This window comes from Anastrepha obliqua, chromosome 3, assembly GCF_027943255.1.
Source record: "Anastrepha obliqua isolate idAnaObli1 chromosome 3, idAnaObli1_1.0, whole genome shotgun sequence".
Lineage (NCBI taxonomy): Eukaryota > Metazoa > Arthropoda > Insecta > Diptera > Tephritidae > Anastrepha > Anastrepha obliqua.
In genome coordinates, this window is record NC_072894.1 from 130175164 (window position 1) to 130188975 (window position 13812).

At 37.9% G+C, this 13812-nt stretch overlaps 1 protein-coding gene across 1 annotated transcript in view; it reads right to left on the reverse strand.

Annotated features, from left to right (window-relative positions):
* Positions 1 to 1010: 1010 nt before the first annotated feature.
* Positions 1011 to 13812, reverse strand: part of LOC129241818 (brain-specific homeobox protein) — a 65672-nt gene continuing 52870 nt past the window's right edge. Inside the window, exon 4 of the mRNA XM_054878340.1 lies at positions 1011 to 1217. Within this exon, the coding sequence (XP_054734315.1) occupies positions 1014 to 1217 (204 nt within the window). The 3' untranslated portion in view covers positions 1011 to 1013. The remainder of the gene's footprint in view (positions 1218 to 13812) is intronic.

The following is a 13812-nucleotide window of genomic DNA, read 5'->3' on the forward strand; positions in this document are numbered from 1 at the left end:
ATTCGCATTAAATACATAGTTTTCAGTTTTTATTGATTAAATTTTAATTACTTTTAGTAGTTACATGTATGCGTGAATTTATTAAATTTAAATATACATAAAATTCAATTGTTCTTAGCTTCAAATATTAAAATAAAGAAATGTACACTGTAAAAAAATAGTAAAAATGTATAACTCAGAGTGTGAGAGAGCACAAAAAGTGCTGTGTTTTTACATACAAAAATACTTAGGCATAAATTCAGTTTTTTGTTTTTAATAAAATAATATTTTTCGGGCTTGTTGTAATCTCTGGCAAAACTGTGAAATAATTTAAATTTCAAATTAAAAATTTCTGTTTCGAATTAAACATTTCTGGCGGATTAATTCGGATAATAAGTTTTTAGTGAAAAAATTATATTTGCTATTGAAATGAGATCAATGCCAAAGTTCCAAAAGAATACGGCTTTGAAGTTGTTTAATTATTTTGAGCCATTTTTGTCTATTGCTATCGATTTTACTTACGCATAATTTATTTACTAACTGCTAAGCTGCATTACTTTCATTTAATTAAATTCTTTGATTTTGCAATTTTAAAGTCAAGTCATTAAAATTGAAACGCTTACTTCTTTACGCTAATTAGCTATACAAATACACAATTTACAATTTAAAAAGTAGTTTTAAAGTACGCACAAATATTTACAATTGCGTTGTGATGCAAAAAACTTTAAAATTTACAGAGCAGGGAACAAAAACTTAATCAAGACACAAACTACTCATTATACAAAATATTCAAGCCCAACCTAGCAAGCCTTCAAAAGACTGCTTAAAACTCAGTAATTGTGGATTATCACCGCGTGCCGTCGGTACGTAATTGTTGGGAAATAATTAAACCTTTTTATAACTACTTAGTTAATAATTAATATTTTTTCTTCTTTCTTTCGCGTTTCACTCAAGAGGAATACAAAGCGATCTGCCTCAGACCAGCCAACTCTGCGCCACATATTCTCAGCATGTCACATGAATGGTGAGAGAGTCTAACGGTAATTATCACCCATACGACAACGTTTGCTTTGCGCCGGATTCTCGCCCATATCCAGGCTTTCATTGTCACTGTCCATTGTCTCGCTGCAGTCTCCGTCCGGCTCACCCCCGCCCATAATATCCTGTTTCCGTTTAGCGGTGGCCATTTCAGCGGCATGTTTCTTGCGCCATTTGGTGCGCCGGTTTTGGAACCAGACCTGCAAATAGAAGAAAAAAATTGTTGTGAAATTAGTAAACATTAAAAACGGAGGTGAGGAGGATAAAATATAATTTTAACTTAATTACACAGATATGTGAAATGGGTTACGGCAGAAGTACAAGAAAGGTGCTTTTCGCTGAATTCGGAAGTGGAATATCTAAACTTTGCAATTTGTGTAATTTAAAGTGGGCAATGGCAGCGTTGAAACAAAATGTCGACCTTCTAAATGAACTTTCAACTTTAATGCCACAAAACGACATTGACAAAGTTTATGAGCACGTCACCGCGCCCCAGTTCACTTCTTCCTACACAGGCTGATGTGAAAGTCGTTCACGACGTCAATGTTGGTAACATGTGTAAAGTCATTAAGTCGGTGCTGGCATTAAGGCGGATAAAAACACATAAGTATTGACAGAAGGACGCCCTGGTGTACAACACAAGGCCATGACGAGGTTGGCATCAGCCAGCGTGTTTTTGCAGTGCTTCTAGGCAGCACAAGTGGCGCAGTTGGCCTTGCGGCAGGCATAGTCACCACCCCATAAGCAGCATAATCAACGCCGGTTAACCCTCAATTAAGACAAAATAAAGCACCAACCGCCCAACATGCGCTATAGAAAAACGAAGCAGGGTGTTGGAGGAAAAAAGCGCGCACAGCAAGGCTTAGCCGAAACCATGACTAACAACTTTGGTTGCGCTGTGGCTATGAAGGAAGAGGCTTTACTTTGCAGAGCAGCGGCAGCAACAGCCACAGCAGCAGCAACATCACTGGCGACCTTAATAGTGTGGCATGCAGCATATGTCGCCAACTACACGAATACGAATGGAAGACTCAACTGCCGGAGCGCCCGAAATCTAGCTTGCTTGAAAATCATGTCTCATTGTGCAATGCAAAGTACGGCTGTGCGTAAGTTTTTGTGGCAGTCACAATGAGCTGAACAACAGTTACTCAAGCATTGTTTGCAGCACGTTTTCGAGCTCATTGAGCGTTCCCAATGACGGCGATGACGACATAATTTGCTAACCAAAGGACGAGCAAAGGCATATCCAATTTTCGTTATGCCAAGTGTGGCATGTATTGTATTGCATACGTAGGTGTGTGAGATTTTGGTAGCCGTTTTCCTGGTGTCCACTTTTGGCGGTCATTAACACACTTTTGTACAAGACAATTCAGTGCCCTCGCATCATTAGCCGGCGGCAGCAGTTGTGTTGCCGCAAGCCAATTCCAAATTCTGAGTCATCTCCGCCCATTGACTGTTGGCTTGCTGCCTTGTTGTTTTCGAGTTTATGGCCGCCATGTGTTGCCTGTTGTGATGTGGTTACAATGCAACGGTTAATTACTTTTCAAGTTTTTAAAGTTGTGGGTGAGTTTTGGTGCACAGAGAACCTTTATTTTTGGAATGAAAATTCGGGTACACAAAACAGTGTTTGCAACGCGCAAATGCTGATTCTATATACATACATATACAAGGGTCGTTGTGCAAAAATAAAAACTACATAATTGTTTGGGCTAAACCTTTTCTTATTTTTTGACATAGTTGCCTTTTAGGCTTATATGCTTCGTCCAACGCTGTTGATTCCTTCCGAATAATAGAATTTGTCTAGGTAAGCCTCAAAAGTAGCCTCTCGTTTCAGCATTCATTTTTTTCGCCAGCCATTTCTTCGAAATGGGGGACAAATAAATAGTAGCCCGGAGATTCGAGGGATCCAAGACTGAAGAATATGGGGGGATGTGAAACGAGTTGGAACCCTGTTTCCTTTAATTTTTCGACCACAACTGCTGAGGCGTGAGCTGGTGCGATGTAGTGATTGAAAATAATATTCAGCCCTATCATGCAATTCATCATAGACTGTTTTTCGTAGAAACTAAGAAATTGTAATCATACGATTCGAATAGCTCCGAACGTACATTCGAAATTCGTAGAGTAGCATTCACCAAATACACTCGCAACGTCAAATCGCAGAGTTTCGTACAATTTTTCTACGACGACGTTAGACTAACGGACAAAAAATAGAACGAGTAATAAAAAGTGGATTTAAAAGGAAACAAATAAAAACGGTGTAAACTGTAAGCCCGATATTAACTAAACTTTAAATAAAAAGAATTTTTTGAAGTATAGCCTTTTTCAATAGGTGCGCTTCAACTTTTTTCCGATAGGGAGGGCGAACGACGCAATATTTTTTATTTTTCGCTTGTCATTTGTAAACTTCATTAGTATACATTTCATCATGGAACGCTACACACTTGAGCAACGATTGCAAATCGTGCAAATTTTTTATGAAAATAATCATTCTGTTGCTGCTACTTTAAGAGCAGATTTTCCAAAAAACAGGATGGGGCCACAAGCCACACAGCAGACGCTACAATTGATTTGTTGAAGAGTAAATTCGATGAGCGCATTATTTCCAGAAATGGACCGGTCGAATGGCCGCCGCGCTCGTGTGATTTGACGCCTCTAGACTATTTTCTTTGGGGTTATGTGAAGTCATTGGTCTACAGTAACAAGCCGGCGACGATTTGTGAGCTCAGGGCCAATATTGAACGCGAAATTGCTGGAATTTCGGCCGATTTATGCAAAAGAGTGGTCGAAAATTGGGTTCAACGATTGGACTTCGTAAAACGTGCACGCGGTAGTCATGCAAAAGAAATCGAATTTCATACTTAAATGTATATGTTCAAACTCGATAATAAAAAAAAATTAGTTAAAAAAGTCAAACCGTTTGTATTTTATTCAAAAAAAAAAGTTGAAGCGCTCTTACTAAAAAACGCTTTATATGCACTTTTATGTGACTTCCACAGGTGTAAAGTTGTAGCAACACGGCAGCGTATGCCACTTTGTTGGAGCTAATACAGGAGAAATCAATCATGGCATTGATACTGTAGTAGCCCTTCCGGTTGTAATTAGTAGAGGAATTTTTCTTTCGAGGGGGAAATAATTTTCATGTGCGTCCCATCCACACACAGAATGATGCCAGGAAATCTGTATTTTTGATAGAATTCCATCTTGCTTTGCTGTTTTTCATTGGCACTCATGTTGAGATTTACCTACTGAGGACACAATCGTGTTTGTACTAACACCAATACGTCTTTTAATACATAGCTAAATGTCGACTGCCCCATTGGTAGCCTCCCTCCGCAAGAAACTGTAAAACAGAGGATAGTCGGAGAACTGGAGTTATGGACGACGACCTCGCTGAGCTTGCGCTGTCTTCAATAAAACTCAAAACGCATGTAAATGCAGCTTTATTTAAACGGTCACTTTTGATAAACCTGTTTTAAACCATTTTTAAGTAAACTGCTTCTTTAACAAAAAGGCGAGGACTTACATTCGCCCATATCGAAAGGGTTGCTTGCCTCTCTCAATATTTTACGCTCACTTCAGAGACTCCGTTTGCTTCTTTCGCTTTCCTTCTCCATTGACAGAGCCGCACATGTCAACGAGTACATTTTAATTTGAAAATTCAGCTAAAAAAAAAAAAATAAATAATTGGCGCGTACACTTCTGTTAGGTGTTTGGCCGAGCTCCTCCTCCTATTTGTGGTGTGCGTCTTGATGTTGTTCCACAAATGGAGGGACCTACAGTTTCAAGCCGATTCCGAACGGCAGATATTTTTATGAGGAGCTTTTTCATGGCAGAAATACACTCGGAGGTTTGCCATTGCCTGCCGAGGGGCGACCGCTATTAGAAAAATGTTTTTATTAATTTTGCTTTCACCGAGATTCGAACTAACGACCTCTCTGTGAATTCCGAATGGTAATCACGCACCAACCCATTCAGCTAACTTGACAAAAACTTAAAGAATATTTGCTAAATTGTCTTGTTTACATTGAAGTGAGCTGTTGTCGAAATATCAAAATTTCACATTTGAGTTTGGCAGCACTTTTTTCGTGTTCACATGGAACCCACGATTACAATTTTTTCATATTCGTAGTAAACATTCGTAATCGAAGATTTTCTACGACGGATTCTATGATAGGGCTGATTAACTCGACTTCCTCGATTCAAACGAATGCCAAACACAGAGAAATATACCGATCGGGCTAAAACTTTTTGTTTTTTTCTTCCAAGGGGTGTTGCTAACTAAACACAACTTCGACACGCGCCAGTAATGCCATATCTCTGACTTTGCACGTTCTTTTCAAACGCCCTTCGTATGTAAAGTAAATCTGAGTTTTTATATTCCAGGTTATTATTCCGATTTCTTTGTTTTTAAACAGTGCACAGTTGCTGTGGGCTGCGATGCGCTCACTACGGATATTTATTTACACTCCCATAAACGAAATTTCTGCCAGACTGTCTGTCTGGTCAACATACAGACGCCAAGCCCAAAAAATTTACACTCGCCGTTTGGCTGGACGTGCCTGCAGTAATGGAACTGCGCAACGGTTGATAGAAAAGAAGGCACACGTACGATAATACAGGCAGGGCAGCGAGATAGATAACAAAATGTTAATATATATGTGAACGAATATGAAGTTTGAAATCACAGCAACATATTCACTACAGAAATAGTAGAAGGAGGACCTTTCGGCATTTTAGTGAAGCCTTCGCCACTAGCAATGCTTACCAAAGACATACATAATAACTCGCAAAAGTGCACATAAATGCATACCCACATATTTATGTGAAAATAGTGAAAAAGCTTCGTAGTCGAAGCCTGAAGCATCAGACGCTAAATTATACAACAACTACATGCAGACACAGCCACAATTCATTTGTATCTGTGGTATCTCTGCCCGTGTATGTCTGCTTGGAGATTTTTGGCCACAGCTGTTGCCACAAAATAATGACCATGAAAAGCATCCTTAATGATGCCATCTAATGGTGTGTTGCCTTCCAAGATCGTTGTTTTTGCGTATATCTGCAGCATCATTATTTTCGTGGCATCTCGCAAGCTGCTGTGGGCTGAGTACTGGTTTACTGGCAACATTTGTTCGTTGAACGAAAATGTTTGAATGTATGTACGTGTGTGTGAGTAAGCCATATAGAAAAAATTGTATTCAATACACTTTGCAGCTTCTTCACACGCACCTTTATACACATACACGCATACATTCAAGTGCATATCTACCGCTGAATCTCAGCCAAAGTTACTTGGCACATATTTTGTTGCCATCATAAAGGAAATTAATTACATTTTTATTTGCGCATAATGCCGCATATAATAATTACACAAACGTGCAAATGAAGTTGTAAATTATGAAATAAATGTGTTTCAATAGCTAATTACACACAGGTTGCATGGCTATTGTTCGGGACCTTGGCTGTTGTCAATTCGCAGTCTTGGCTGGGCGAGTGAACATAGCCATGGTGCCCACAGTTTAAGGGATTTCACAATGTTTCTATAGTTCTTCGCTATGAGTAGACTTATGCCAATCAAATATGATTGAACATATCGTTCTGGAATGCAGGAATTGTCCTCAAAGATGCAGGTCTCAGTTGGAAACACTCGTGGAAAACAGACATGAAATGTTTGTAGAAGCTCCACCGGCTGGAGAGAAAATAGTTATTTATAGCCATCGAGCTATTAACGGATTATATCATGGCCTACGCAGAAAGACCGAGAGTCCCCTACAATTATGCAGAAATCGCAGAAAGCTGAAAAAGTCAGAAAAAATAAGACCAGAAGGCATAGACGCTGGCATATAGGGCCGCAGAAGCAAGCGCTCTGTGCTGATGGGTAGTTTTCCAAGCATCTTCTAAGCGGAGACGTATGCCCTCTCACTCAAGGCTCTATTATATATATATACATATATAATTGGCGCGTACACCCCCTTTTTGGGCGTTTGGCCGAGCTCCTTCTCCTATTTGTGGCGTGCGTCTTGATGTTGTTCCACAAATGGAGGGACCTACAGTTTTAAGCCCACTCCGAATGGCAGATATTTTTATGAGGAGCTTTTTCATGGCAGAAATACACTCGGAGGTTTGCCATTGCCTGCCGAGAGGCGACCGCTATTAAGAGGTTTAAAGAACTCATAACCCTCCCGAAGGATAAACTGAGAATTCTCACGGGTATTATCACAGGTCACTGCAGACTGCGACTTCATCTGCACGTCATCGGAATGTGGTCCACTGGCGCTTGGCGTTTCTGCGATCAATCCCAAAGACTCCAACGTATCTTCTCCTTAAATGTAGCGCTATAGCACTGAAAAGGTTGTGACATCCTGGCCTGAGACACTGCAGCAGAAAAGTTATAAATTCTCCATAAATGGTGAGTGTTTTTGTGATCACATAAGCAAAGGGTATTTCAAAAGTAATGCCTAGATGCCAGTAGTGAATAATTCCTAGACAGTAGCTTTTTTATGTTACCTTTGACGTTTGTCAAGTAGGCAGATGCACATTTTTACTCTATAGAACAACGCGTTAAAATAACCGATGGAGTCGACAATTCAAAGAGTGGTGAAAAAATTTGAATAACTGGTTCTGTCGGGAATAGAAGAACAACTGGTAGACTAAAGCTGGACGTACTGTTTAATGCTCTGTGAATATCACTGCTGTGGCCCAGAGTGTTGCTGATCAACCTAAACAACAGCATCGACATCTCGACGTTCCCAACAATTAGGCATTCATGAACTCTTTGGCGGATTTTACCTGTAAATGTGCTCATGGTGGACAATAAATGATGCCATTTTCCTCATATAATTGTTAAACGCCGTATTTTGAATAAAAATAGTTGTTTTAAAATATGGAAGCCGGTTTTGGGATGACCCTTTATGTAAATATTCTCCTAATTTAGTTAGGTTAGACTGGGTTGGCAGCCACTTTTTACGAAGTTCATGGAGGCTCTCCGCCGTTGTTTAGTCCATTGTATTAAGACTGAAGGGAGAGCTCTAGACTACGTATTTATATTCTCCCTAAAGTCAATCATTGAGTTTGCTTAAGAAGCGCAAACAGTTTAGAATATCTGCTGAATCTGTAATATTTAGGCCTACGATTAAACTATGTTACCAGTGGCGTAACAATAGGGTGGCATGGGTGGCAAAATGCCACAGGCCCCCGACCCAAGAGGGCAGGCCGCTTGTCAAGAATTTTTTTACATTGTACATGAGTAATTTATTTTATGTGAAAAGTATATTTTTATAAATTCTGCTTAAAATTCAATCAATAAATCGTTTAGCCTTTCAACCGAACTTAACAAAAAGATGTTTATTCATTTTTAGAGAAGCACGCGTGACGATTAATTTTACTTACTTATGACCGCCAAAAACCCGTCAATCAAAATACCGATAATCGCAGGTTCTTATTCATTTTAAAATGCATTCATTGGTTTCTATATATTTTGGAGCGGAACGTTGGCAGCTCGGGTGAGCATTAATAATCGGGGAACTCCCCAGTTAAAATGTCTAGTTCCAGAAAATATTTAAGTGGGAGCGAAAAACGAAAGAGAAAGAAGGAAACTGAAGAAAAAAATAAAAAGCTACCTAAAATTAGTCAGTACTTGAAAAATGATGACTTAAATATAGGGTTGTTCAATAGGTGCGCTCCAACTTGTTTCCGATAGGGAGGGCGAACGACGCAATATTTTTTATTTTTCGCTTGTCATTTGTAAACTTCATTAGTATACATTTCATCATGGAACGCTACACACTTGAGCAACGATTGCAAATCGTGCAAATTTTTTATGAAAATAATCATTCTGTTGCTGCTACTTTAAGAGCAGATTTTCTAAAAAATCATCTTCAGTGATGAAGCTCACTTTTGGCTCAATGGCTTTGTCAACAAGCAAAATATGCGTTACTGGGCAGAAAGCAATTTACACGTGATTCATGAGGCATGTGGTTTCAACAGGATGGGGCCCCAAGCCACACAGCAGACGCTACAATTGACTTGTTGAAGAGTAAGTTCGATGAGCGCATTATTTCCAGAAATGGACCGGTCGAATGGCCGCCGCGCTCGTGTGATTTGACGCCTCTAGACTATTTTCTTTGGGGTTATGTGAAGTCATTGGTCTACAGTAACAAGCCGGCTACGATTTGTGAGCTCAGAGCCAATATTGAACGCGAAATTTCTGGAATTTCGGCCGATTTATGCAAAAGAGTGGTCGAAAATTGGGTTCAACCATTGGACTTCGTAAAACGTGCACGCGGTAGTCATGCAAAAGAAATCGAACTTCATACTTAAATGTATATGTTCAAACTCGATAATAAAAAAAAATAGTTAAAAAAGTCAAGCCGTTTGTGTTTTATTCAAAAAAGTTCAAAAGTTGAAGCGCTCTTACTGAAAAACCCTATATTAAAAAATCTATTGAGCAGTGCTCCAGAAGTGAAGAATCGGAGCTTACTAAAAGTACACCAGTGTTATCAGATGCAGCACCCAACATCAGTGAATATCCAGATCCAGAACAAACACAACAAGGTACCGGCAAAAATCAAAGTGAATTATATTCTAGCATGAAAAATGTTGTATCTTCGCTATATGTTACAGGTAAGGTTCAAAACGGACATTGCAAACCTAGTGGCCCTTTCTTAAAAGATAGTAACAATAGATCTTTTATAGAAAAACATTACTATATTGTTTCCAAGTCTGGTGTCAAGCTTGAACGTACATGGCTTTCCTATTCTTTAATACTTCAGAGTGCGTATTGTAAACCATGTCGGTTATTCGCAAATCGGGCATCTAAGAATATACAAAATGTATAGATTGAGGGCTATGACGACTGGAAACATATTGTAGATGGCATACAAAGACACGAGACATCAAAAATTCATCTGGATTCCTGTCTTACATATCAACAGTGGCGACTACATGGAACACTCGATGTAGAGCAAGAGTCTATGATCAAAAAAGAAAAATCCTTTTGGCTCCTTGATGTTACTCTGACACTTTCAACATGTAATTTAGCCTTTCGTGGCCACAGCGAAAACGCAGTTAGCAGTGATCCAAGCTCCAAAGGAAACTTTTTTAGTATTGTTGAGTTATTAGGAAAGTACGATCCGATTTTGCAAGAGTTGTTAAATAAACCAAAGGGCCAAATAAAATATTTAAGTCCGAAAATACAAAATGAGCTAATTTCTGTCCTGGTTTTAAAAGTAGAAAATGCACTTATTAATGAAATAAATGAAGCACCATTCTACTCTATCATATTCGATACAACGCAAAATATTTCAAAAATTGTTCAAATGTGTGAACTTTACCGTTATTGTATGATCGAAAAATATTGTGATGGGTTCCCTAAGGCATTTGTCATTAAAGAAACATTTTTGGGATTTCATGAAGTTAAGGATCAAACTGCCTTAGCAATGTCCAAGCAAATTATTAAATCCATAAAGGACAAAAACATTCCTCTAAATAAGTGTCGAGTACCAGGATATGATGGTGCTAACACAATGAAAGGGACTTATGGTGGAGTTCAAAAACTCATAAAAGATGTTGAGCCAAATGGCGTATATGTTCACTGCGCTGCTCATAATTTAAATCTAGTACTCAATGATGCAGTGAGAGAGGTTATTGATATGCACAATTTTTTTGAAATCTATACTAATATTATAAAGAGGAAAACTTTGTTTGTTTGTTTGTTTGTTTGTAACGAATAGGCTCAAAAACTACTGGACCGATTTTAAAAATTCTTTCACCATTCGAAAACTACATTATCCACGAGTAACATGGATTACATTTTATTTTGGAAAAAAATAGGGTTCCGTAAGATATTTGGATTTTTCGGACACAAACTGAAAAAAAGAGGTTGTCTGTAAAGTCGGTTTACTGACGATAGTTTAACGTGATAACGTCATAAGAAAATACTGATTGAATGGTTGCATTTTTCAAAAGAAAATTTTAATTTTATTTGTTTGATAGATATTTTGTATGGATATAGAGAATGAGTTAACACTAACATAACATAATATAACATAACATAACACAACACAACACAACACAACACAACACAACACAACACAACACAACACAACACAACACAACACAACACAACACAACACAACACAACACAACACAACACAACACAACACAACACAACACAACACAACACAACACAACACAACACAACACAACACAACACAACACAACACAACACAACACAACACAACACAACACAACACAACACAACACAACACAACACAACACAACACAACACAACACAACACAACACAACACAACACAACACAACACAACACAACAAAACACAACACAACACAACACAACACAACACAACACAACACAACACAACACAACACAACACAACACAACACAACACAACACAACACAACACAACACAACACAACACAACACAACACAACACAACACAACACAACACAACACAACACAACACAACACAACACAACACAACACAACACAACACAACACAACACAACACAACACAACACAACACAACACAACACAACACAACACAACACAACACAACACAACACAACACAACATAACATAACATAACATAACATAACATAACATAACATAACATAACATAACATAACATAACATAACATAACATAACATATCATAAAGCATTCACCAACAGCTTTCATTTGATACCCATATTGTACATACACGTCCGAAGGTTACCCGGGTCCACGTTTTGACCTATATCTCGAGACCCTATCTACCAATAGGTATTCAAACTATACGGAAATCATCTTCAATACCTACTTAACAATGTGTGTAAGTTTGGTTTAATTCGGTTCAAAGACACGGCGGGTCCACGTTTTGGCATATATTTCGAGACCCTAGTCATCAATAGGTATGAAAATTACCCCGTATTAAAGCACTTATCAACAGCTTTCATTTGATACCCATATTGTACATACACAACCAAAGGTTACCCGGGTCCACGTTTTGTTCTATATCTCGAGACCCCAGTCACGGAGCGGCATGAAAAATACTCTGTACTAAAGCATTCACCAACAGCTTCAATTTGATATCCATATTGTACAAACACATTCTAGGGTCCACGTTTTGGTCTCTATCTCGAGACCCTAGTCACGGAGCGGCATAAAAAATACTCTGAACTAAAGCATTCACCAACAGCTTCCATTTGATACCCATATTGTACATACACATCCGAAGGTTACCCGGGTCCACGTTTTGACCTATATCTCGAGCCCTATTTCTTAAATAAAATATAATCCATGTTACTCGTGGATGATGTAGCTTTCGAATGGTGAAAAAATTTTTAAAATCGGTCCAGTAGTTTTGAGCCTATTCATTACAAACAAACAAAGTTTTCCTCTTTGTAATATTAGTATAGACAACATATCTTATAAGGTATATGGTAAATATTAAAATACATTTTTTCCTTCATATATAATAAATAACATTAAAACAACAGGTATTATTAACAAACTTGGTTTTATATTAAATTCTTCAAGTAAATCAAATTAATAATAATCAATAAGAAGGCATATGCCAATACAAATACGTGAATTTATATATGTACACTAGCATTTCCCAGTGGGCTTCGCACCACCATACATAAAATGTTTTCTTTATATCGCAAGAAATTTTTCATATTAAGTTTTCTTTATAGAACTCGTAAAATGTTTAAACAGTTAATTAGTTGATTTTTTTCATTCAACATACTTTCTAAAGATGTCACAATAGCCTTTTCTGTACTTTTTTAAAATTTGATTGTGGTGGTCACCTATATACAGGTAAGGTGAAAGAGCCGATAAAAACTTGTAATTAAACTTTGATTCTTTAATTTCCATTTCAATTTTTTACGCTAAATAAATTATGCTAAAATAAATAAAGTTAAAAATATTTTTCCAGTTCCTTGAATGCTCCAGTTTTTATTATATTTTCATCCAAAATTAATATTAACATAATACAACACACAACACTTACAACCACAACAGTACAACAGAAACGCTCATAAGCGGCTGTGTATTTGTTGTTGCTTTTCCCATACAGGTATTTCGTATGAGAGGAAACCATTACTCACATAAAATGTCATAACTCAGGAACGGCTGCACCGATTTCAATCAAACTTCACACAAACCACCTCCTCAAAGATAGAAAAGAACTCTAAAATTTTTGTGTCAATCGGTTTGGCGGTTCTTGAGTTATAAGATTACCAAGGAAATGTAACTTCTTTTTATATATATAGATATGCGCATATACATACATATATACGCTCACTTAAGTAGGGGAGAGCAAGATGTCGAACGTTGCCGTTCGTTTGCTTTGTTTGCTTTGTCGTTCCTTCCGCGCTTTCGCTTACAGTTCATTCAATGCAATGAGCAAGGTAACTACATATGAGCAAGGTAACACTAATATGAGCAAGGTAACGACACATTTTTTCGTGCGTGCAGCCTGTTAAATCGAATTATAAGACGTTATCACGTCAAAGTCTTATATATAAAATAAAGTCAACTTTTTGTGTGTGTTCGCTAACCAGCCGTGTCTGCACCGAATTAAACCAAACTTACACACATTGTTAAGAAGGTATTGGAGATGGTTTCCGTATAGTTTGGATACCTATTGGTGGATAGGGCTCGAGATATAGGTCAAAACGTGGACCCGGGTAACCTTTGGTTGTGTATGTACAATATGGGTATCAAATGAAAGCTGTTGATAAGTGCTTTAATACGGGGTAATTTTCATACCTATTGATGACTAGGGTCT